Source organism: Heptranchias perlo, chromosome 15 (assembly GCF_035084215.1).
Source record: "Heptranchias perlo isolate sHepPer1 chromosome 15, sHepPer1.hap1, whole genome shotgun sequence".
NCBI lineage: Eukaryota > Metazoa > Chordata > Chondrichthyes > Hexanchiformes > Hexanchidae > Heptranchias > Heptranchias perlo.
In genome coordinates this window covers 10,684,568-10,711,732 of record NC_090339.1, presented here as the reverse complement: position 1 = coordinate 10,711,732, position 27,165 = coordinate 10,684,568, and the positions used below count along the sequence as shown (strand labels likewise).

General features: G+C 42.0%; 1 protein-coding gene across 1 annotated transcript in view; it reads left to right on the top strand.

Moving 5' to 3' along the window:
* Positions 1 to 17,898, top strand: part of LOC137332683 (transmembrane protein 182-like) — a 32,101-nt gene extending 14,203 nt beyond the window's left edge. The window contains exons 4-5 of the mRNA XM_067996631.1: positions 178 to 315; positions 16,961 to 17,898. Of these exons, the coding sequence (XP_067852732.1) occupies positions 178 to 315; positions 16,961 to 17,187 (365 nt within the window). The 3' untranslated portion in view covers positions 17,188 to 17,898. The remainder of the gene's footprint in view (positions 1 to 177; positions 316 to 16,960) is intronic.
* Positions 17,899 to 27,165: the final 9,267 nt, after the last annotated feature.

Here is a 27,165-nt window from a genome sequence, read left to right as displayed (position 1 = left end):
AATGGAAAGAAATAGAGAATGAGAAACAAATTACAGGAAAAGAGAGACACAAATTCTTACTCTTACTTTTGTCCATGAGCGATACAATGGATGATCAGCTAGTACTGTGAAACTGAAGTGAGTACAACTAAGTAATCAGCTGGACTAATTACCTTTCACGTTCTTTCTATTACACAGTGTATCGTGGCTTCTGGACAGCATTCATAATACTAGGTGTGGCAACTGGTCTTGTGGGAGGATTCCTGTTGGTTTGCGCAGTGCCATTTGTGAGTGCCAAACTGTATAAAGTAGGAGGTGGATTCCTTTTGGCTTCTGGTAAGTTGCTATTCATAAACATAAGAAATACCAATAATTAAATAGCACTGGTATCTCAGGAAGTAATGAGCATTATTTATTTTTTGCCTCAAAAATGTTCCCCAAACACTTTGGATGGCTCATTAGGTATGGTATTGAGCATAAAGACCAGGAAGGCCCTAGGTTCAATCACTGGTCTGTTTTGAGTTAGCTTATCTCAACTGAGGTAGTGGTGGAGAGCTACAGTTGGTCTTAGTGCACCAAGGTTAGGTTTGGGAAAAAGAGGGTACGGTTTCCTGCTCCTAATTACTACTCATTAAGGTAAATTCAGCATTCCCATGCTCCAGGCAAGGAGTCACACTCTAAGATAATGTTGGAGACAGAGCTACAACATTATAATGCCTGTTATCTGCCTATACTCCCTTCAAACACAATTCCCCACTGGAAGCACAGGAGTGCTGAACTTACGCTAATACCTTCCACTGGACACACCAAGTAAGCACAGGATCAGCTTACGGTCTTCATGAGATGCCAGAGTCTGGGCATTACTTATCAAATTGTAACCCCGTCCCTTCTCAGCTCCTTTAGGAAAGAAGGGATAATGGGATAAAACTGAAGAGAATGTTAAAGGACTGAAGAGAAGGTCTCCTGGTCTTCTCAACACATGTTAGCCCCATTATTCCCTTTGACTAAAACGGCACAAACATGTCAATAGTGATATTTTTCAGCCCCCACTCTCCCAGTTTTCACTTGTTCCCCAGACAGCCCAGCTGAGACAGGCAAACTGGGTTTGAAGCTGGGATTCAAATCTAGGGCTGCCGTTCATCAATACTTTAATATAATACAGCAATTCTTTGTTAAGCTAATGTCCCTCGCAGGTCCCAGTGGAAATTTTCCACATTATTATGGCTCACTGTAAATGTCCTTCAATGTTTGCTTCCAAATTCTTGCAATTGATTTGAATTTAATTTCTATTTGACTTCAATGCTGTTATCTAATTTATTCACATCTTAAAACCATTTTTTACTCTTAGTCGGCTAACCAATGAATAAGACTGTTTGGTTCAAGGAAACATTTTCTCTGGGTCAGATTAATTATCGGTTCAGTCGAAACCTGCTTCATGGAATGAGCCGGGTTGGGCAATAGAGTCGCAGAGAGCCAGCTTTGCATATAACAAAAGCAACGATACTATTTATTGTCTAGGAGAGCTACAAAACTGGGAATTGGTAACAAATTTTACAAAATCAAATACTGTCATAAATTCATTGCTATGATAACATGGGCTGATCAGAGGTAAATGAAGTTCAGTATGGACAAATATAAATAATTGCATGACAGAAATGATAATAGGAGGTATATATACTTCATTGGTATGGTAGGATTTAGCAAGAGGAAAGCTGAGACGCAGGGGATTTGTTGGCTCATCGTTCAGGGTATTGAAATAGTGTGAGGCAGTAATAAACAAATAGGATGCTGGGTCAGCATGCCAATTAAGTTGAGTACAAATCTCAATGCTCCTGTCACATATAAGAATACATTGGTTGTTACTTGGTATAACACCTGTCATTATATAAAATAAAATGTGCTTTATAGGATATAAGACTGTGGTCACTGTATAGTATTACGTAATACATTACATGGTGCAACACTCTTTCATTATATAATATATTATGGATTATATGGTATTGTCCGGCTTACTGTGAGCATTGCCAGGGGACACTTTTTAGTGGACCTATAAAAGGCTTGATAAAAAGCTTAGAGTTGAAACCTGTCATTAAGAAAGCTTACTTGCAAACAAAACTTAAATCATTGATGGGCCGAAGGGCCTCTATCCGTGCTGTATAACTCTATGACTCTATGACTCTATACAAAGCAAACACACAATCACAAAATGTAAACAGCACATTCTATAAGTGCTCTCATACATTTCCTGTGTGGTATAAAGAGTTATCATTCGTGAGTATAAAACACATGAAAAGATAGTTAAGTTCCAGTTGCATGACAAGAGAAACAATATTATGAGTGAGGATTTAAGGACTTTAAGACTAATATTATTTGAGGCCAAATGAGTTTGTAAGACGTGGATGAGACTCCTAAGTTCTTTTAAAGTTTGTATATCGATAATTATCTCATACAAATTTCAAAATTGTTTCCTCAATTCACTTGGTCAGGACCCATAACGTAGTGTTCTAATGTCTACATTGTGTGTATCTTTCCTCTAACTGGATGCCTCTGACACACCCAGATTTAATTTACTGGCAGCATTCACCAGGAATTGGAAACCTCAGCTGGTTTAAAGATAACAGGCAGTCTTTAAATAGGACTGTGTAATGCTGCAGTGTAATATTGGGACTCTGGGAGTTGTACATGCAGTGGACAAAACAAAGCCATAGCAGGTCCTAAAAGAACATACTCCTACTTACAGGCTCCCTACATATACTGTCTCTGCTGTTTATGTAAATTGAGCTTATTCTCACTGGAAAAGAGATCAGTTGAGAGGTGATATGATTGCTGGTTTTATGATTCTAAAGGGACTAGATAATGTAAATCATGACAAGCTATTTCAACTTGTCCAAAATAGGAGAACCAGAGGACACAGCCTGCGCTTGAAGGGGGTAAATTCAAGACTGATCTGCAGAAACATTATTTCAGTGAGTGAGTGGTCAATCTATGGAACAGGCTCCCAAGGGAAATGGTGGAAGCAGTCAGTACTGATTCATTCAAATGGAAATTAGATAGATGTCTTTCAGAAAATAACATTTTGGGAGATAGTATATGAGTAATTTGAAACATGCTGGGGTAAGTATAGCATGCTTGGGAGGAACAGGTGACTTTGGACCTATGGTTTCCAAGGCTCTCCACCCCTGGGATTTTCCTTGCCTCATGTCTGGGTCTGTTGTAGACTAATTGATGGAGATTGATTGCTATGATTAGTTAACAGCTCCATTATCATTGCACCATGCGACTACCAGGATGGTGGAAGGTGAACTAGATGGACCTTGGTCTTTTTTGTCCAGCAATTCCTATGTTCTTATGTAGAGCTTGAAAAAGAATAGATATCAGTTGAGTAATTCTTACAGTAAAATTCAGAGATTTTTTTTTTTAAATGTTGTCCTTGGACTGTGGGTGACGCTGGCACAGTCGCATTTATTGCCCATCCCTAGTTGCTCCAAGAATGTGGTGATGGGCCTTTTCTTTGAGCTGCTGCAGTCCTTGTTATGGTAACACTCCCACAATGGTGTTAGGTAGGGAATTGCAGGAGATTGACCCAATAATGATGAATAAATGGCAATATATGTCCAAGTCAGGATGGTGTGTGACTTGGAGGGGAAATGAGAGATGATGGAGTTCCCTCAATAGTGCTACACTTGTCCTTTTGGGTGGTAGAGGTCACAGGGGAGGGAACTTTGTAATAACGTAATTTGTTGATGGGCTTCCTTCACTTTCCTAATTGAGGTTAGGTGCCAGCTATCACTGGTCTAAACCAGCAGTAATCACGAGATCCACTTTCTGATACGTCATTATTTACTGCTGAAGCATTTAGCGGAGCACCCCCAGATATGATCCATTTTTGAAGTAATCATTAAAAAAGACTGGGCCTTGTTTTTATTCTGAGCACATTCTGGTGCCAGTGCAAGGGCAAACACATCTGGAAATGTGCCTGGCTCGAGCTGGTGGTGTACGCTTGTCCTTAGCCATTGTAGTGAACAACACAATAAAAGACTTGTAGATTACACGAGGGCACCTGCCACTGATCTGCACCAACTGATCCATCACATTGTTGGGCATTATCAGAAAGAAATGGTTATCCTTAACAACCTAATTATGATGTCATGTTTCATAAAGTTAGGGCTTCTGAGTTTCGAGTTACAGCAGAAAGTCTGTTTTCTTATCTAATTTGCGTATGCGAATTGTCTAATTAGAGTTGTTGGACTGGAAAAATACGCTTGTGAACAGAGATCCAAAACCTCCAGCCTCCCCTTATCGAACCTGATATATATATATATTAAAGAACGATTAGCCACTCCTATCCTCACAGTAGTAGTTAAGTAGTTAAATCGCACATGTAGCATTTAGGTAGCAGCAAAGCATGATGGGATACTCAGCAGTTCCGTCTCCGTCTGGTTTTGCTCCAAAAATTTGAGTCCAACAGAGTATTGAATTAATAGACTCTCTTTCTGCAGGCTGAACATAACTATTCTGTTTCATAAAGACCCCGCTGTGTTTTCGAGTTATATGTGAAAGTGTGGAAAGTTCTGCACTGCCATTAATTTAACTGTTTCACAAAGTAAAATGAAAATAATGCAAGAAAGTTCAGGAATAAGATGACTATGAAGGAATTCGAGGAGTATCTGTTCATATGTCAATGATGTTCTGGATTGATGGGATTCTAAGAGTATCTGTTCATACATCAACAATAACCTGGGCACATGGGGCAGGGGGAGAGATGAATCAAACTTCACTATGATCAGAGCAGAGTTTCTTTGCATGTTAATTAAGGTTAGTTGCTGTCAGGTGAAGTGTTTTCAATTAAAAAAAAACAAATCTATTAAATTGTACAAGCTCCATTATGGCATGAAGCTTGATAAGTTCTGCAGAAATTAATGGCAAAAATTTGGTGTTTTGAAATTCTGCAAAGGAGCAGATTATGGTAAAAAGGTATGGTGATTCATACTTCATTATTGCTGGGTCAAAATCCTGGAACTCCCGACCAAACAGCATTGTGGGAGAACCTGCACCACATAGACTGCAGTGGTTCAAGAAGAAGGCCCACCACCACCTTCTCAAGGTCAATTAGGGATGGGCAATAAATGCTAGACTTGCTAGCGACACTCATATCCCAAGAATAAATAAATAAATAATATGTATCTCTTTATAAGTCACACACCAGTGTTGGGCAAGAGTCAAATAGGTGGATGGTATTATTGAAAAAGTAGAATGTGAGCAGAAGTGTGAGCTAGAACAACAGACTGCTGGAACAAGGAACTCTGTATAACATTTCAAATGAAAATAACACTTTGTTGATTCTGTTTATTTTGATCTTGTTTGAAGAGAACTCTCTAGTGAAGTTCCACGCCTTGTTTACAGCAAGGTACTGAATCATTACACTTTCACAGTAGTGCCTTGCTTCCTTTATCATTCCCCAGGTCAAGCAGACAAATCTTGCTTTAGTAAACAAAAGCAAAATTACCATGGATGCTGGAAATCTGAAATAAGAACAGAAAACATTGTACACACTCAACAGATCAGGTGGCATCTGAGGAGAGAGAAACGTAGGGTTAACTTATCAGGTCGATGACCTTTCATCACTTTGATTGAGTATCTTCTCCAAGGGTTGGGACTCCAGATACAACAGTACCACCCTGGAACTGAAGTATACCCAAATTCTTGATTGGGGCATAGGGTTTCAACCTACAGCATAGGTAGTCAATGTAGAAGTGTGTCGACAACTGACTGTAATCATGAAGGGAAAATATTTCTTTCATTTCCCTTTGTGAATACCCCTAATTATGGTTTTCTTGTAAAGCAATTTGACAGGAGTCCTGTACTCCGATTAGGGGAGTGCCTCTTGTTGGACAGAGTAAAATCGCACAATGCGATGCAGGGCTCTCTGATTACCAGCCCAATTTTGAGACGTGTTGGCAATTTTTGGATGTGAGTGGGCAACCCTATACTCCCATGACTCTGATCTGCTCTACTCATTAACAATGATTCATTTGCACTTTTGTACAGGCAAATAGCAACTTGGCGCAGCTAATGTTTTTGTGTAGGCGAATTTGCATTTAACAAATTGGTAACCAGGGAACCATGGGAAGCTAACCAATCACGCCACACCTGCCATCACAAGCAATTTAACACTTAAACGAAGCATTTAAGAAGATGATTAAATGGTGGTAACAATGGAAAGGTTGCTATTCCTGCACAAATAGTGAGAAAGGATATTGGCTCAGAAAATCCAGATGTAGAATCAGTCTGGGTGGAGTTAAGAAGCACCAAGGGGCAGAAAACACTGGTGGGAGTTGTCAATAGGCCTCCAAACAGTAATGGTAATGTAGGGGATGGGATCAAACAGGAAATTAGAGATGCATGTAACAAGGGTACTACAGTCATCATGGGTGACTTTAATCTGCATATAGACTGGCCAAACCAAATTATCAATAATAGTGTGGAGGATGAATTCCTGGAGTGTGTACGAGGTGGATTTTTAGACCAATACATTGAGGAGCCAACCAGGGAGCAGCCTATCCTAGACTGGGTATTGTGCAATGAAAAGGGGTTAATTAATAATCTTGCTGTGTGGGGTCCTTTAAGGAAGAGTGACCATAACATGATAGAATTCTTCATTAAGATGGAAAGTGAAGTAGTCCAATCCAAAACTAGGTTCCTAAATCTAAACAAAGGAAACTAGGAAGGTATGAGGAGTGAGTTGGCTATGATAGATTGGGAAGCTTCATTAAAAGGCATGACGGTGGATAGGCAATGGCTAACATTTAAGGAACGAATGCATGAATTGCAACAATTATACATTCCTTTCTGGCACAAGAACACAAAAGGAAAAGCGGCCCAACCATGGCTAACAGAAGAAATTAAGGATAGTATTAGATCCGAAGAGGAGTCATATAAAGTTGCCAGAAAAAGTAGCAAACCTGAGGATTGGGAGCAGTTTAGAATTCAGCAAAAAATGACCAAGAGATTGATTAAGAGGGGAAAAATAGATTATGAAAGTAAACTTGCAAGGAACATAAAAGTGGACTGTAAAAGCTTCTACAAGCATGTAAAAAGAAAAAGATTAGTGAAGACAAATGTAGGTTCCTTACAGTCAGAAACAGGAGAATTTATAATGGGGAACAAGGAAATGGCAGAGCAATTAAACAAATACTTTGATTCTGCCTTCACGGAAGAGGACACAAATAACTTCCTAGAAATTCTAGGGAACCAAGGGACGAGTGAGAAGGAGCAATTAAAGGAAATTAGTATTTGTAAAAAAAGTAGTGCTGGAGAAATTAATGGGCCTGAAAGCCGATAAATACCATGGGCCTGCAACCCAGAGTACTAAAAGAGGTAGCCATGGAAATAATGGATGTATTAGTTGTCATCTTCCAAAATTCTATAGATTATGGAACAGTTCCTGCAGATTGGAAGGTGGCAAATGTAACCCCACTATTTAAAAAAGGAGGGAGAGAGAAAACAGGGAACTACAGACCGGTTAGCCTAACATCAGTAGTAGGGTAAATGCTGGAGTCTATTATAAAGGATGTGGTAACAGGACACTTAGAAAATATCAACAGGATTAGACAAAGTCAAGATGGATTTATGAAAGGGAAATCATGTTTGACAAACCGACTGGAGTTTTTTGAGGATGTAACTGATAGAATAGATAAGGGAGAACCAATGGATGTGGTTTATTTGGATTTTCAGAAAGTCTTTGATAAAGTCCCACATAAGAGGTTAATGTGCAAAATTAAAGCACATGGGATTGGTGGTAATATACTGGCATGGATTGAAAATTGGTTAACAGACAGGAAACAGAGAATAGGGATAAATGGGTCTTTTTCGGGGTGGCAGACTGCGACTAGTGGGTTACCGCAGGGATCAGTGCTTGGGCCCCAACTATTCACAATATATATCAATGATTTGGATGAGTGAACCAAACGTAATATTTCCAAGTTTGCTGACGACACAAAACTAGGTGGGATCGTGAGTTGTGAGGAGGATGCAAAGAGGCTTCAAGGCGATTTAGACAACTTGAGTGAGTGGGCAAATTCATGGCAGATGCAATATAATGTGGATAAATGTGAAGTTATCCACTTCGGAAGGAAAAACAGAAAGGCAGAGTATTCTATAAATGGTGATAGATTGGGAAATGTTGATGTACAAAGGGACCTGGGTGTCCTTGTACATCAGTCACTGAAAGCAAACATGCAGGTGCAGCAAGCAGTTAGGAAGGCAAATGGTATGTTGGCCTTCATTGCAAGAGGCTTTGAGTACAGGAACAAGGATGTCTTACTGCAGTTATACAGAGCTTTGGTGAGACCACACCTGGAGTATTGTGTGCAGTTTTGGTCTCCTTACCTAAAAAAGGATATACTTGTCATAGAGGGAGTGCAGCGAAGGTTCACCAGACTGAATCCTGGGATGGCAGGACTTTCGTATGAGGAGAGATTGGGTCGACTCGGCCTGTATTCACCCAAGTTTAGAAGAATGAGAGGGGATCTCATTGAAACATATAAAATTCTGACAGGGCTAGACAGACTGGAAGCAGGGAGGATGTTTTCCCTGGCTGGCGGGTACAGAACGAGGGGTCACAGTCTCAGGATACAGGGTAGGACATTTAGGACTGAGATGAGGAGAAATTTCTTCACTCAGAGGGTGATGAACCTATGGAATTCTCTACCACAGAAGGATGTGGAGGCCAAGTCACTGAATATATTTAAGAAGGAGCGAGATGGATTTCTAGACACAAAAGGCATCAAGTGGTATGGGGAGAGACCGGGAATATGGTATTGAGATAGAGGATCAGCCATGATCATATTGAATGATCTACTCCTGCTCCTATTGTCTACGTTTCTATGTTTCTATGTTTCAAATATCATAGAGCACTGATCCCAGACCAAAATAGCGACAGGAGAGCAGAGCAACGTGAGTTAATAAAATTACCCTTCACACCAGAAGCATAGAATTCTGCTGCACTGATGGAAGCCATTTGGCCCATCGTGCCAGTGCCCGTTCTTTGAAAGAGCTATTCAATTAATTCCCATTGCCCTGCTCTCTCCGCTTAGCTTTATAAATGTTCCCTTTTCAAGTGTAAATTCAATCCTCTTTTGAAAGTCACTACCGAATCTACTTCCACCGCCCTTTCAGGCAGTGCATTCCTGATCACAACAACTCGCAGTGTAAAAAAAATTCTCTTCATCTCCCATCTGATTCTTTTGGCAATTATCTTAATTCTGTGTCCTTTGGTTACTGATCCACCTGCCAGTGGAAACAATTTCTCCTTATCTAATTTATCAAAACTCTTTAGAATTTTGAACACCCCTATGAATCTCCCCTTAACCTTCTCTGCTCTAAAGAGAACAACCCCATCTTCAGTAGTCTGCAGCATTAAACAATACAAGAAGCTTAACTGACTCTTTATAAGGTGATAATCCAAAGTGCTCTATAAGATTTTTTATGTATTACTAGGTTATGAATAAATCTCAGGGTACATTCTAAATATGTAATGCATAATTTGCATTTAATTCTATGATTATTCTAAGAAGATGAAAGATTATTACAGACTTGTAGAGGGATAATTCTACAACAGCAATGATTTCGATATGTTTGATTTGAATGAACCGAAACTTCAGATAGGTCTTTTACCTTCACTTGATATTGGATATGGAGACCGAACCAATATTCTTAACTACTACTGAGGTACAAAAGTCCTTTGCAGGCCACAGAGCAGTGCATTAATGTGAAGTGCTACCAGATCAGCCTATTCTTCTCCATACCTTTGAGTTAAGCTTCAGATCAAAGGAGAATTTAACTCCAGGTGCAACTTTGAGCCTGTCAATTCTGGACAGTAACAGATCCTGCCAGCAGTTTTGATCTAACGGTTGTACAGATTTGAAACTACTATCAGTGTCTTTGATTTCCTCAGTGTTCAATATACACGATCTGTAACCTCATGGCCCGACATATTCCTCACTCTACCATTACCAACAAACCAGGGGATCAACCCTGGTCCAATGAGGAGTGTAGAAGAGCATGTCAGAAGCATGAGGTGCCAACCTGGTGAAGCTACAACTCAGGACTACATGCATGTTAAACAGCGGAAGCAACATGCTATAGACAGAGCTAAGCGATTCCACAACCAACGGATCAGATCAAAGCTCTACAGTCCTGCCACATCCAGTTGTGAATGGTGGTGGACAATTAAACAACTAACGGGAGGAGGAGGCTCTGCAAACATCCCCATCCTCAATGATGGTGGAGTCCAGCACGTGAGTGCAAAAGACAAGGCTGAAGTGTTTGCAACCATCTTCAGCCAGAAGTGCCGAGTGGATGATCCATCTCGGCCTCCTCCTGATATCCCCACCATCACAGAAGCCAGTCTTCAGCCAATTCGATTCACTCCACGTGATATCAAGAAACAGCTGAGTGCACTGGATACAGCAAAGGCTACGGGCCCCGACAGTATCCTGCCTGTAGTGCTGAAGACTTGTGCTCCAGAACTAGCCGCGCCTCTAGCCAAACTGTTCCAGTACAGCTACAACACTGGCATCTACCCAACAATGTGGAAAATTGACCAGATATGTCCTGTCCACAAAAAGCAGGACAAATCCAATCTGGCCAATTACCGCCCCATCAGTCTACTCTCAATCATCAGCAAAGTGATGGAAGGTGTCATCGACAGTGCTATCAAGCGGCACTTACTCACCAATACCCTGCTCACCGATGCTCAGTTTGGGTTCCGCCAGGACCACTCGGATCCAGACCTCATTACAGCCTTGGTCCAAACATGGACAAAAGAGCTGAATTCGAGAGGTGAGGTGAGAGTGACTGCCCTTGACATCAAGGCAGCATTTGATCGAGTGTGGCACCAAGGAGCCCTCGTAAAATTGAAGTCAATGGGAATCAGGGGGAAAACTCTCCAGTGGCTGGAGTCATATCTAGCACAAAGGAAGATGGTAGTGGTTGTTGGAGGCCAATCATCTCAGCCCCTGGACATTGCTGCAGGAGTTCCTCAGGGCAGTGTCCTAGGCCCAACCATCTTCAGCAGCTTCATCAATGACCTTCCCTCCATCATAAGGTCAGAAATGGGGATGTTCGCTGATGATTGCACAGTGTTCAGTTGCATTCGCAACCCCTCAGATAATGAAGCAGTCCGTGCCCGCATGCATCAAGACCTGAATAACATCCAGGCTTGGGCTGATAAGTGGCAAGTAACATTCGCGCCAGACAAGTGCCTGGCAATGACCATCTCCACCTCCCCTTGACATTCAACGGCATTACCATCGCCGAATCCCCCACCATCAACATCCTGGGGGTCACCATTGACCAGAAACTTAACTGGACCAGCCACATAAATACTGTGGCTACTAGAGCAGGTCAGAGGCTGGGTATTCTGTGGCCAGTGACTCATCTCCTGACTCCCCAAAGCCTTTCCACCATCTACAAGGCACAAGTCAGGAGTGTGATGGAATACTCTCCACTTGCCTGGATGAGTGCAGCTCCAAGAACACTCAAGAAGCTCGACATCATCGAGGACAAAGCAGCCCGCTTGATTGGCACCCCATCCACCACCCTAAACATTCACTCCCTTCACCACCGGCGCACAGTGGTTGCAGTGTGTACCATCCACAGGATGCACTGCAGCAACTCTCCAAGGCTTCTTCGACAGCACCTCCCAAACCCGTGACCTCTACCACCTAAAAGGACAAGGGCAGCAGGCACATGGGAACAACACCACCTGCACGTTCCCCTCCAAATCACAAACCATCCCGACTTGGAAATATATCGCCGTTCCTTCATCGTCGCTGGGTCAAAATCCTGGAACTCCCTTCCTAACAGCACTGTGGGAGAACCTTCACCACACGGACTGCAGTTGTTCAAAAAGACGTCTCACCACCACCTTCTCAAGGGCAATTAGCGATGGGCATTAAATGCCGGCCTCGCCAGCGACGCCCACATCCCATGAACGAATAAAAAAAATACTGAAAAATGAATAGGAATATAACGGTGTAGAAAATCCCCTCGTAAAGTACTAAAGATTTTGTTTATATTACTTTTGCTCAGATGTAACAAAAGGTGTTTTGAGCCATTGCAATAATGAACAGACATGCTAGTGCTTTTTAAGAGCCTATTAAGACACAACATTGGATTTTCCTCACATACCTCATCAGTTGCGACAGCAATCTTAACTCCAGTTGAGACCGGCCACTACTTTGAACATTTAAATGCGTGTATTCATATGCAGTGTCACAGTGCTATCCAACAGAGCAGTTAATGAGTCCACAATATTTTCTGTTATAGGCACCTATGGAAGAAAGGACCATGAGGAAGGGTTGAACAAACCCTCTATGTTTGTTAGTGATTATACAGCAAATTTTCTAGTGGCATTGTTGGTGGTACGGGAGTGGAATGCGTGCTGGGTCGAAGGCGTGTCAGAAAATTAGCAACCGTGCTTGCAAAGTAGTTGGACAGTCTTTTCTTCCGGATGTGCTGCCCCCCTGGTTGATCAACAGCACACTCTGCAGCACTTTAAACAGCTGGACAGCGCATCAGGGAGAAAAGACTGAGCAGAATGACTTGCCAATTATATCACAAGTGCAATCGGCAAATATAGTCCGACAGATCGTGACCATTGAAAGCCATGAATGTATAGGGTTATAACTGGGGTTGTGTTATGGAAGGCCTGGTATACCTGGGTTGCACTACACAAATAATTAGCAATGCACAGACTTAAATGTTAAAAGTAGTTACTGATCTCATGGGCTGATGTTAAGATTGCTTTCATAACTGATTGGGTTTCTGAGGAAAATCCAATGATTTGACTTAATAGGCTCTTAACAAGCAGTCATGAGTGTTCATCTTGCAACTGCTAGAGACACTCTTTTATAACGGTGGCAGCCATTGCTCAGTTGGTAGCACTCTCACCTCTAAGTCAGAATGTGGGTTCAAGTCCCCCTCCAGAGACTTGATCACATAATTCAGGATGACACTCCACTGAAATACTGAAGGAGCACTGCATTGTCGGAGGTGCCGTCTTTCATAGGAGATCCTGTCTGCCCTTTCAAATGGATGTAAAAGATCCCACGGCACAATTCAAAGAAGGGCAGGGGAGTTCTCCCCAGTATCCTGGGCCAATATTTATCCCTCAACCAACATCACTAAAACAGACTATCTGGTCATTATCACAACACTATGGGATCTTGCTATGTGCAAATTGGCTGCCACGTTTCCTACATTACAACAGTGACTGCACTTCAAAAGTACCTCATTGGCTGTAAAACACTTTGGGATGTCCTGAGGTCATGAACTATCAAGCGACCAGGCCATCTTAGATTTAGTAATGAGTAATGAGTCAATAATCTAATGGTAAGGGAACACCTAGCTACCAGTGATCATAATAATAGAATTCGATATTAGGTTTGAGAGGGAGAAGGGTGAGTCACAAACCAAGGTTTTAAATTTTGGTAAGGCTGACTTTGAAGGGATGAGGCAGGAATTGACCACAATAGACTGGTCTGAACCATTAACAGATGAAACTACGGATGAACAGTGGGGGGTGTTCAACAAAGTATTTGGTAGAATACAAGACCTGTACATACCCCTAAAGGGCAAGAGCTCTACTTGTGTAATTAAATAACCTTGGTCAACAAGGGAAGTGAGAGATAGTATAAAACTAAAAGAAAGGGCTTGTACGAAGATAAAGAACAGTACAGGTCCCGCGGACTGGGAGAGATATAAAGAACAGCAATGGGATACAAAGAAAGTAGTAACAGCTGCAAAAGGGAATAGGAGAAAAAACTTGCAAGGGATATCAAGGACAACACTAAAGGTTTTTAGAAATATATTAAGAGAAAGAAGGTGGCTAAGAGAAGGACTCCTTAATGACAGACGCAGGTGATATTGCAATTGGAAATCAGGAAATGACAGACTTATTAAATAGTTACTTTGCATCTACAAGGCTACGGACCAAGAGCTGGAAAGTGGGATTAGGCTGGAAAGTTATTTTCCAGCTGGCACAGACACGATGGGCTGAATGGCCTCCTTCTGTGCCGTAAATTTCTATGATTCTATTGGTCTTCACAGTAGAGGATGAGGATAAAATACCAGATACAAGGAAAAATAAAAATAAATCAAGGGGAGGAACTAACTAGATTCAATATAAGTAAAAAAATGGTGATGGAGAAACTAATGAGATTAAAGACAGGCTAATCTCCAGCACCTGATGGTTTCCACCCCAGGGTATTAAAAGAAGTAGATGAGGAAATTGGTGATGCTCTAGTCATGATCTTCTAAAACTCTCTCGATTCAGGAATTGTCCCCTTGATTTGGAAAATTGCCAATGTCACTCCACTATTTAAGAAGGGTGGGAGAGATAAATTAAGAAATTATAGGCCTATTAGTCTAACGTCAGTTGTGGGGAAGTTACTAGAATCTGTTATTAGGGACAGAGTGACTGAGCACATGAATAAATATGAACTGATCAGAGAGAGCCAGCATGGATTTGTAAAGGGTACGTCATGTCTAACAAACCTAAATGAAGTTTTTGAGGAGGTAACTAATGCGGTAGATAAGGGAGTCTCTATGGATGTTATGTATATGGACTTCCAGAAGGCATTCAAACAAGGTTTCACGTAAGAGACAGTTAACGAAAATGAGAGTGCATGGAATTGGAGGCAACCCATTGGCTTGAATAGGGAATTTGTTAGGAGTTAGGAGACAGAGAGTAAGGATTATGAGTATGTACTCAAATTGGCAGAATGTGACTAGTGGTGTCTGCCAGGGATCTGTACTGGGGCCATAGCTTTTCACTATATTTATAAATGACTTGGATGAAGGACACTAAGTTAGGTGGCACAGTAAATTGTGTAGATGGGAATAGGAAGTTGCAAAGGGACATTGATGGATTAAGTGACTGGGCAAAACTGTGGCAGATGGAGTTCATTGTGGGAAAGTGTGAGGTCATCCACTTTGGACCTAAGAAAGATAGATCAGAGTATTTTCTAAATAGTGTGGATAAGCAGAGAGGTTTAGGGGTCCAAGTACAGAAATCACTAAAAACTAGTGGACAGGTACAAAAAAAAATTTAAAAGGCTAATGGAATGTTCGAGGGCTGGAATTCAAAGGGGTGGAAGTTATGTTACAGCTGTACAGACGTCTGGTTAGACCCCATCTGAAGTATTGCGTTCAGTTCTGGGCTCCGCACTCAGGAAGGATATATTGGCCTTGGAGGGGGTGCAGCACACACCCACCAGGTTGATACCGGGGCTTAGAGGGTTAAATTATAAGGAAAAATTATAAATTATAAACTAGGCTTGCATTCCCATGAACATATTAAAAAAAGGAGTGATCCAATTGAGGTGTTTAAGATGATTAAAGGATTTGATAGGGTAGATAGAGAGAAACTATTTCCTCTGATGGGGGAGTCCAGAACAATAGGACATAACCTTAAAATTAGTGCTAGGCTGTTCAAGTGATGTCAGAAAGCACTTCTTCACACAAAGGGTAGTGGAAATTTGGAACTCGCTGCCCCAAAAACCTGTTGAGGCTAGGCCAATTGAAAATTTCAAAACTAAGATTAATAGATTTTTGTATGGCAAGGGTCTTAAGGGTTACAGAACCAAGGCGGGCAGATGGAATTAAGATATGATCAGCCATGATTTAATTGAATGGCTGAACAGGCTCGAGGGGCTGAATGGCCTACTCCTGCTCCTATAAAAATGAATACTCTGATACTTTACTCTGGGTTTTTCTCCGCTCTTAGAGACCTACTCCCTTTCACTCTTTTGGATACGCCGAGGAAATCAAAGACACTGGTAGTAGTTTCAGAAGTGTCATTTATGTGAGAACTGCCTACAGCTCAGAGGCAGCTGATCTAAGTCTCATGTGATCCCTCAGTGTTCAGGCTGATCTGACCCAACTCAGAGGTCGGGGATAACTATCAAGTTACCAAACTGACGCATGCATCGTGCATTTTCCGAGGGCAGAGGGATTTATTTGGCAGCTGGCTGTAAACCAGCAGCAGGAACATACAAGCCTCTTGCTGTGAACTATGATCAGAGTAACTGTTGCATGCTGTAGTACCACTGCGTGTGAATTTACAGCATTTGTTAAACGTGGTAAGGAAATGCTACAAACGTAGCCCTCCTTCTGTGTAAAGAGGATCATTGGGTGTATTTCCAGAGATCTTCAGGACAGACATGACTGTTGGGGATATTGGCGGACGAACACATGACGTTGGTCTGTCTGCGACTTCAATGGCGGTGTTAATCTGCTTCCATTAAAATAGCAGACAAATAAATGTCACGTGGACTGTGTTACCTGCTCAAGCGCTAACATCGCCATCAGTCATTTCCAGCCTATATTGAGAAGACGGATGAGTGATGTCGACCTCTGAAAGAGGGATAGTCTCATTGGGCCTAATCATCTACTTCTGTTCCGAAGAATGTTTCTCAGATAAGTTTCCTATTTTTGGTTCTTGGAGTGTCATAACCCATTTTTTTTTATATAGGAACAGGAGCAGGCCATTCAGCCCCTGGAGCCTGTTCCACCATTCAATTAGATCATGGCTGATCTTTATCTTAACTCTATTTATCCACCTTTGGTTCCTGATCCCTTGATACCCTTGTCAAACAAACATCTATCAATCTCAGTTTTAAAATTTTCAATTGACCTAACCTCAACAGCTTTTTTGGGGGAGAGAGTTCCAGATTTCCACCACCCATGAGAGGCCTAGCTCTAATTTTATTGATGCTCACATTCTCCCATGTGACATTCCTCAAGTTTGCCACTGAGAGCAATCTTTCACCAGTGACGATGTGTATAAGGTCAGCCATTACACCGGATAGTGTTAGCTTCAGCAGCTGGTAAATGCATATTTCGCATTTTGAGAAACTATAAACGATGGAGTCAAAATATGAACTGCCGTATCTCAACGGAATCTCTTTCTTTGCAGGAATTTTATTTTCCATCCTAATATTTCTGTTTGTGATGTGGAAGGAATTTGTTGCTGATTTGGAAAGATACATACTGTTAGAAAGGAGCAGCGGCTGCAAGGATGTCCTGGTCCACGTGCAGTACGGATGGTCCTTTATGTTTGCGGCAGCTGGGATCCCTTTGGCTTTACTTGCTGGACTGTTATTCTACCTGATTGGCCGCACCATCGAAGCACATAACAAATAAGAGGTAGATGATGTCTAGAGCCACAGGCTCTTGTGCGGTGCTAGATTCAATACGTGTACTGGGAAGTCATAAATAATCGTCAATGCCCCAACATATTTGGGGTTGACAGCAACTACCATCTTGTTTTGAGATTCATCTATCTAGACATGTAAAGTGAGGCCCACCTCAATTTTCAGAGAATGTTTTATTTTGGTTTGATGATGTATCACGTTTGCAAACACAGGAATTAATTTTGACAACATCAGCTGCGCTGAAGAGGGCCTTTAAGCCTATAAATTATAATTGGTCATATTATCAAATAAACACTTAACACATTGGTGTGACATTCCTTGATCCACTGTTTTAAAGCAGGCATTAACCCCCTGAATGGACAGAGGAATGCTATTCAAACTAATTGATTGTTCGGCCACCAGTATTATCAAAAGGAATTTCTAAGCTTTCATCCTTTGAGGACATGTTTTTTGTATTAGATAGTGCAAAAACACACACAAAAAAATGAAATTATGGTTTCAATAATGCTTTTGTTCCATGACATTCTACAGAAATAAAACGCTATTTGGGATATCCCAGCTGCTACATCTGCACATATTGGGTACACTCATTTTTTTCTTATTGATATACGTTCACGACACCAAATACTATCTCAAATTTTTCTAGTGTTATTGTTCAGTGATTGGTTGATGTGGAATAAAAGCTTTACATTAAATGGCAGCTGACTTCGATGTGCTTTAGACCAGGTCTTTATACTCAGACTCTACAGTTAAAGCTAAATAGTGTCCCATATATTTAGATCTATGACGGTTAATGTAGTATATACTGAGGATAATTTAGTAATTGTATTTTAAAAGCAGATAATTATTTAATAATGACTATTATAGTCCAAAATACCAACTGATATGATGTAGTTAATATGTAATATGCTTAAATCCTACAAAACAATGTCTGCTCCTCAACCTTCAACTGTTTCCAGCATCGTCCCAATGTTGTAACAGTGTATTATCAAAGAGTATCTTTACTGTGTTAGTGTTTAATGCTTGTTCATGTTCAAGCAATGCAGCATTTGCTGAAAATCTTAAATTTTGTATCATTTTTGGGAGCGAAGCAAAATATTTATTGCAATAAACATTGTATGGAAAATGTTAGAATAAAAATCTGAGACAGTTATACAAAACAAACTTCACAAGGACTATATTCCAGATGTTGGATGGAAGAGGCAGATTTAAGTCACCATTGGAGGGAACAAAAACTGCACCACAACAAAACTAAAAACTCAGACGGAGGAGAATAAATCCAACTTTAAGACGTCCGATTGTACAAGATTTAAGGGTAAGCTGGAAATTACATCCTTGACCCTTCTAGAGACACGAATGAGCCTTTAAGTTACGGTAAGTGATACCATCACTCAAACACTTTCTCCTTCTCTCTTGTTTTAGTGCAGAGGTAAACCAGTTTATTTTAAATGGGTGAACACCTCTGTCAAAATAGGAAGGTGAGGAGAGTGCTGAGTTCACAATAACATCATGCACAGTCATTTCCAGTCTAGAGAGGGTCAGCCACCAATTCTTGTTCAAAGATTGCGCGAAGCCTGCCTAAAACACAGTGGAAACCAAAGTTTACAGTTGGAGGGCAACTGGATGTTTTGACAGGAGGCCATGGCCAGATGGTTAGCAATGTTGGGTCTACAGAATAACTGGCCACGGAAAGGCATGAAGGGTCATTAGAGGTCACTTAAGCACACACATTCACCAATGAAAGGATCAGAAGTGGAATCAGGAAAGCACCACAGATCCTAAAGGTTCTATCCATTGTAGAAGAGAAAACCTTCAGACTTGTCCATGGTGCGGGGCATGTTGAAGTGGGAATTACCTCCACTTACTGGTAAGTGTCACCACTTTTGGACGTGATTTAGTGATATTGTAAAAATGTATTTTTCCTATGCAATGAATACAATGTAACTTTACGTAACAGTATAAACTGTTGTCTTATGTTCATCATGGTGTCATTGTGTCTAAGTGTGAAGATTGTAAAAGTTAAGTGTTGTCTCCTAACTTCATTCCATTCCTCTCTCTGCAGGTACCCCTTTTGGCACGACCACAAGACAATCATTCCCTCTCCCTGCAGTAATGTTTGCACCTCAAGAAATTCAGCCTGCTTACAATCACCTCCTCATCAGAAACATTGGTTTGGTCTCCTGCAATGGCGATTAACTGGTACCAAGGAACCAGCACTACAGTTAAGGAAAATGAAATGAGCAGATGGACTGCAGTCTCCACATGTCAGAAACCGCAGGTGTCTCAGCAAAAGAATGTAGTTACAGATATTAATAGGTATTCAAAGTAAGAGTGTTGTGCATGGAGAGGACATTAACTGGAGCACTTATACAAGTCCATGGATCAAAGATTGGAGAACATTGATCCCTCCTTGATCTGACTGGTCTGTTAAACTCTAAAATGACTATAATTCAGTTTGATGTGAAGAAAAATTCAAATGTAGTAGTGCCTGCTGTACAATGCATGAATTGAGTTACATGGGAACTCTGAGAAAGGGATTGCAATGATGTGCCACCTGGATTCTGCCATCTTCTATTTTAATTATCTCTTCTGAGCAGGCAGCAAAGGCGGCTGCCTAAAGCCAGTGGGGTGCTTCTTAAATATGCAGATTGAGGCCCGATAACATCAGGCCCCGACCGTGATTTTAACTCTGGCCTGAGTGGGGAAGCCCCTGCTGCTTTCCCACCAGGTGAAGGCAAGTGAGAAGAGGATCAGAAGCAGAAGAGGCCAATTGAGGTAAGTTTTGTTTTACTTTGTGGGGCTAGGAAGACACCTTCTCACAAGTTTCAGTAATTCTTTATGTGAAGCGATTTTCAATCACTTAGATTTTGCAGCTCTTCAGACAATGTCAGACATAATCACTGGAACAGGCCACCAAAGTTCCTCAGCCCACCTCCCATCGAACATATATATTCCTCATCAATATGAAGTTGAATGAAGCTCCCCATGTATCATCGCATCACATAGTACAGGATGCCCTATAACTATTTAGCACATTTTTACTGGGTCCTACAATGAGACACCAGAAGATCGATCCAGAACCTCCATCGTTTTGTCAGCGTTCTCAGTGCACTTTCAACAATTGATGATGTGCCTTAACATGCCAGGTTGTTCTATCAGTCTTTGCATTTTGTGGGTTTCATGTCGATGTAACAATCCCAAGGTTTCAACCCATGCCCTTGGTCATGTAAGAGCCATCCTTGTAGGTGGCTGTCCTGCTCAAATGATGTAGATGCACAGGCACTATGTGAAATGGAAGAACTGTGTGCTAATTGAAGGGATTTGGCAGGAATCAGAATCAGAATATTCTGAGGTAGAGGAAACATTCTCCACTGATGCAGATCACCAGGTTTTCAGATGGTGTTGGAATCGTTCTGTGTACGGAACCAAGGATGCCCTGAATTTGTGGAAATGCTTTTGCATTGAGTTTCTACTGCTTTGACAATTGTTGATCCACTGTTTTGGAAAAAAATAAATGAAGCATGAAGAATGCACTGTGAAAGCTTCAGTCACCTTCTTTATACAATTCAACTCTGTGCTTTGATCAATTACATTGTAATCTCAGCCAGCAGCTTGGAAAAAGCTGGTGCCAAAAAAAAATTCAAGGCAGATTTAACTTTCACTGCCATAGAAAGAGTGATGAAATTCATATAAACAGAGTCCAGATGTGGAGTCAACTAAAATCACCGTGCTTTGAATCTCCTCACGGACTACCGTTCCTCCTAAACATGCAACTCCTCAGACCTACTCTCTCCAGTGCTGTTCCTCACCTCTTTCTCTTTCCTCAGACCTACTCTCTCCAGTGCTGTTCCTCACCTCTTTCTCTGTCCTCAGACCTACTCTCTCTCCAGTGCTGTTCCTCACCTCTTTCTCTGTCCTCAGACCTACTCTCTCCAGTGCTGTTCCTCACCTCTTTCTCTGTCCTCAGACCTACTCTCTCCAGTGCTGTTCCTCACCTCTTTCTCTGTCCTCAGACCTACTCTCTCCAGTGCTGTTCCTCACCTCTTTCTCTGTCCTCAGACCTACTCTCTCCAGTGCTGTTCCTCACCTCTTTCTCTTTCCTCAGACCTACTCTCTCCAGTGCTGTTCCTCACCTCTTTCTCTGTCCTCAGACCTACTCTCTCCAGTGCTGTTCCTCACCTCTTTCTCTTTCCTCAGACCTACTCTCTCCAGTGCTGTTCCTCACCTCTTTCTCTATCCTCAGACCTACTCTCTCCAGTGCTGTTCCTCACCTCTTTCTCTTTCCTCAGACCTACTCTCTCTCCAGTGCTGTTCCTCACCTCTTTCTCTGTCCTCAGACCTACTCTCTCCAGTGCTGTTCCTCACCTCTTTCTCTTTCCTCAGACCTACTCTCTCCAGTGCTGTTCCTCACCTCTTTCTCTTTCCTCAGACCTACTCTCTCTCCAGTGCTGTTCCTCACCTCTTTCTCTGTCCTCAGACCTACTCTCTCCAGTGCTGTTCCTCACCTCTTTCTCTTTCCTCAGACCTACTCTCTCCAGTGCTGTTCCTCACCTCTTTCTCTTTCCTCAGACCTACTCTCTCCAGTGCTGTTCCTCACCTCTTTCTCTTTCCTCAGACCTACTCTCTCCAGTGCTGTTCCTCACCTCTTTCTCTTTCCTCAGACCTACTCTCTCCAGTGCTGTTCCTCACCTCTTTCTCTTTCCTCAGACCTACTCTCTCTCCAGTGCTGTTCCTCACCTCTTTCTCTTTCCTCAGACCTACTCTCTCTCCAGTGCTGTTCCTCACCTCTTTCTCTTTCCTCAGACCTACTCTCTCCCGTGCTGTTCCTCACCTCTTTCTCTTTCCTCAGACCTACTCTCTCTCCAGTGCTGTTCCTCACCTCTTTCTCTTTCCTCAGACCTACTCTCTCCAGTGCTGTTCCTCACCTCTTTCTCTTTCCTCAGACCTACTCTCTCCAGTGCTGTTCCTCACCTCTTTCTCTTTCCTCAGACCTACTCTCTCTCCAGTGCTGTTCCTCACCTCTTTCTCTTTCCTCAGACCTACTCTCTCTCCAGTGCTGTTCCTCACCTCTTTCTCTTTCCTCAGACCTACTCTCTCCAGTGCTGTTCCTCACCTCTTTCTCTTTCCTCAGACCTACTCTCTCCAGTGCTGTTCCTCACCTCTTTCTCTGTCCTCAGACCTACTCTCTCTCCATTGCTGTTCCTCACCTCTTTCTCTGTCCTCAGACCTACTCTCTCTCCAGTGCTGTTCCTCACCTCTTTCTCTTTCCTCAGACCTACTCTCTCCCGTGCTGTTCCTCACCTCTTTCTCTTTCCTCAGACCTACTCTCTCTCCAGTGCTGTTCCTCACCTCTTTCTCTGTCCTCAGACCTACTCTCTCTCCAGTGCTGTTCCTCACCTCTTTCTCTGTCCTCAGACCTACTCTCTCTCCCGTGCTGTTCCTCACCTCTTTCTCTTTCCTCAGACCTACTCTCTCCAGTGCTGTTCCTCACCTCTTTCTCTGTCCTCAGACCTACTCTCTCCCGTGCTGTTCCTCACCTCTTTCTCTTTCCTCAGACCTACTCTCTCCAGTGCTGTTCCTCACCTCTTTCTCTTTCCTCAGACCTACTCTCTCCAGTGCTGTTCCTCACCTCTTTCTCTGTCCTCAGACCTACTCTCTCTCCAGTGCTGTTCCTCACCTCTTTCTCTGTCCTCAGACCTACTCTCTCCCGTGCTGTTCCTCACCTCTTTCTCTGTCCTCATACCTACTCTCTCCAGTGCTGTTCCTCAACTCTTTCTCTGTCCTCAGACCTACTCTCTCCAGTGCTGTTCCTCACCTCTTTCTCTGTCCTCATACCTACTCTCTCCAGTGCTGTTCCTCACCTCTTTCTCTATCCTCAGACCTACTCTCTCTCCAGTGCTGTTCCTCACCTCTTTCTCTGTCCTCAGACCTACCCTCTCCAGTGCTGTTCCTCACCTCTTTCTCTGTCCTCAGACCTACTCTCTCTCCAGTGCTGTTCCTCACCTCTTTCTCTGTCCTCAGACCTACTCTCTCCAGTGCTGTTCCTCACCTCTTTCTCTGTCCTCAGACCTACCCTCTCCAGTGCTGTTCCTCACCTCTTTCTCTGTCCTCAGACCTACTCTCTCCAGTGCTGTTCCTCACCTCTTTCTCTGTCCTCAGACCTACTCTCTCTCCAGTGCTGTTCCTCACCTCTTTCTCTGTCCTCAGACCTATACTCCCTCTTCACCAGGGTAGCTATTGGCTGGAGCAATTCCAATCAAGAACATATTAAAAAGTGCCAAGAAAGTAGGTGTGTGCAAATGATGGAAGCCTTTACTCACAGCACAAGTCTAATATAGACTACATCCACCTCATAATAATGGGCTAAATAGGTGGTTTGACTCACTGTGGAAAACAATTCCCTTCTGACGTAAAGTCAGAGATTTGAAAGGGATAATCAGCCAAAATATATAATTTTTGCCTCTCGGAATTCACACAGGGAATGTATTAATTCCTGAAAAATATCCTCTGTAGAATTTTACAACTGCACAATCCAAATAGTTAATAAAATTAATTAGTTCCAAATAGTTAATAAAATTAAGCTTGTATAATACAATTTGAAAATGTAAGTAAAAATTGCTTGCAACAATGATCCATGTTATACAGATTAAAATCAAGTAATACAATCTAATTTGGGCTGAAAATTTTGTGGCTAAAGGTTTATTTATTGGGCTGTTTACAGCATCCTTCACAAACCCTCATACTAGATCTTAAATATGGGTAGAACTGACATCACAAACCGTAACGCTAGAACATATAAGAACATAAGAAATAGGAGCAGGAGTAGGCCACATGGCCCCTCGAGCCTGCTCCACCATTCAATCAGATCATGGCTGATCTTCGACCTCAACTCCACTTTCCTGCCTGATCCCCGTATCCCTTGATTCCCCTGGAGTCCAGGAATCTGTCTATCTGAATATATTCAATGACTCAGCATCCACCGTACTCTGGGGTAGAGAATTCCAAAGATTCACAACCCTCGGAGTGAAGAATAAGAATAGATCTTAGATATGTACACATCTCTCACAAACCCTAACACTAGATCTTAATGGGCCAGACATTTTGATGTAAAAATAACAGTGAGGCTAACAGCATTCACCGTTAATGATATGCAAATCAAACAATAACTTCTGCCGACCGCACATGCGCAGTTAAACATGGAAATCTGGAAGTTGCTGTCCGAGATGTGATGCTCCTCCAAACGCTGTGTGAAAACGGCATCTCGTCGTCAGACCCACCATTCAAATATAATGAACAGTGTGAAGTTCCTGCACTGACCTCATGGATACAGACTAAACTCACCAGAAAAAGTTCAGGCTTGTCCATTCCAGTCTAAGCACCCTTTTAAAGGTGTGGTAAGTCTTAATTACTGCCAAACTAGCTCTCTGGCACTGAAAATTAACTTTTACAAGTATGGTATCTCATTCCTTCAGTTTTTAATTATTGTTAGACATTTTTTTAAAAATGTAAATAAAAAAATGTTCTTACTTTTTCTTTCTGTCCCTTTTTTCTCTCTCTCTTAATCCAATCTTTCTTTCCCTCTCTTTATTTCTCTTTCTGTACCTGATTTTACATTGAATTCACTATTCTAACTTACACCTCCTGGTTCAGATTGTGCTGCTCATTAACGATTCTTCAATCTGATTGGTTGAGGAGATACACAGTTACTTGCCCTGTTCACACAGGTCCCAGATGCCCTGTAGAGGGCGCCGAGCTGAATGGCTCTCTAATGTACAGTAATTTGCCGTGCAAAACCCCATAGGAAGTCTAGGGGTAAGTGCAAGTCTAATGAATGGTTCGCTGGTAACAGCAACATCCGGCCCATTATGTACACAACTGACGTCACAAACCCTAACACTAGATCTTAAATATGGACAGAACTAATATCACAAACCCTAACACTAGATCTTAAATATGGACAGAACTAATATCACAAACCCTAACACTAGAATCATAGAATCATACAGCACAGAAGGAGGCCATTCAGCCCATCGTGCCTGTGCCGGCTCCTTGAAAGAGCTAGATCTTAAATATGTACAGAACTAACATCACAAACCCTGACATTACATCTTAAATATGTACACAACTTACAGTCACATATCTGCAATTTTTATAAAATCAACACAATGATTTATATTGTTACAATAATATGTACTTTAACATCAGACTATTAGTAATAATTAGATACCTGATGTGCTGTCGTGAAATGTCATTGGTGGAATACAACTGGTCACGCTGAATAATCAGGTTATATAGTGAGATTGATACTGATCGGGGAGACTAATGATACTGATAGAGAGGGTGACTAATGAATGACAGGGGGAGACTAGTAAAACCCACAGAGGGTAACTAGTGATATCTTTAGGGGGTGACTAACTGATCAAGGGTTACTAACAATGGTCATAAAGGGTTATTAACGATGACCGTGGGGGAGGGAGGCCCGCGGGGCAGGGTTGGCCCAAGGTGTGGCCCTTGTGGGGCCCCGAAGAGCACTCTTGCTTCTCCCCAGCCCACAAGGATATCAAATAAAACTAAATTTACTCACCTTTCTGGGCCTCCTCTGCCCATGTTTGCCCAGGTTGGCCCGGTGAGGAAGCCACGGCCGGTTCCCCATGTGGGCCTCGGGTTAAAATTGGAGTCAGGGTCTGAGCTGCATATTGAAAGCAGGACCCCCTTCCCCCCACCCCCTGGTGTCCCGCTTGCCTGTTCAAAAGAGCAGGTCAAAATTCCAATCTGCAGAAGGTAGTGGGATGGCAGCGGGTAAGTTGCTATGTCCATTTTAACTGCCCTCCCACCTGGTTTCCGCAGGGCAGGTTGGGTTAAAATCGGCCCTATGGTAACTAATGATACTGCTAAAGAGTGACTCGCGATACTGATAGTAAGTGACTCATGATACAAAGGGGGAAGTGATTCACGATACCGATAAGGGGGTGACCTTACATTGGTGCAGCTTTGTACTGATCTCATATCGATAATTGGATCCCTCTCCATCACTGGTCAAGAGTTATTGAAACTCTTATCTTTGCCAACACAGTTTATGATCCATCGTTTATTTCAGGAGTTTCAGATAAGATCTATGTAGAAAGACTTAAAGTGAAATTATTTCCTGACTTGCTATGTAGCCAGCTTAGTAAATAATAGGAACGAGACAAGAGTTTGCAACAAAAATAGTAGAACTGCTGACCTTTCCAGCTGTTTTCACAATGAGGAATTCGGGCAAGATTAATGGGTCACTTACTACCCTGAAAGGGCAAGGTGGCACCAGTATAATTCAGGTACTTATACTTTGAAGGTTGTAGATTCAGGCCCCGCTCCAGAGAACTTAAGCATATAATCTAGGCTGACACTTCAGTGCAATACTGAAGGACTGCTACACGATCAGAGGGGCCGTCTTTTGGGTGAGATGTTAAATTGAGGCTCTGTCTGCTTGCTCAGGTGGATATAAAATATCTCATGGCACTATTATGAAGAAGAGCAGGGGAGTTCTCTAGGTGTCCTGGTCAATATTTATCCTTCAACTAAAACCACTGAAATAGATTATCTGGTCATTCATCTCATTGTTCGTTTGTGGGAACTTGCTGTGCACAAATTGGCTCCCATGTTTGCTCACATAACAACAGTGACTACACTTCAAAAGTACTTCATTGGCTGCAAAGCTCTTTAGGACATCTGAGGATATGAAAGGCACCATATAAATGCAAGTTCTTTCTTTAATTTAATAATTTCAAACAAGAATATTTATTATTCTATATCAGTATAGATATAAAGGTTTTAATTTGATCAGCACATATCTGTCAAGAGAATTGGCCTGGGATATGTTTGAATTTTGGAAATCTGAGATTTTAATGCATTATAAACACACTGTATTGCATTAATCTCTAGAGAGTGAGAGATGATGATAGACTTTGACAGATTATGTTCAATAGAA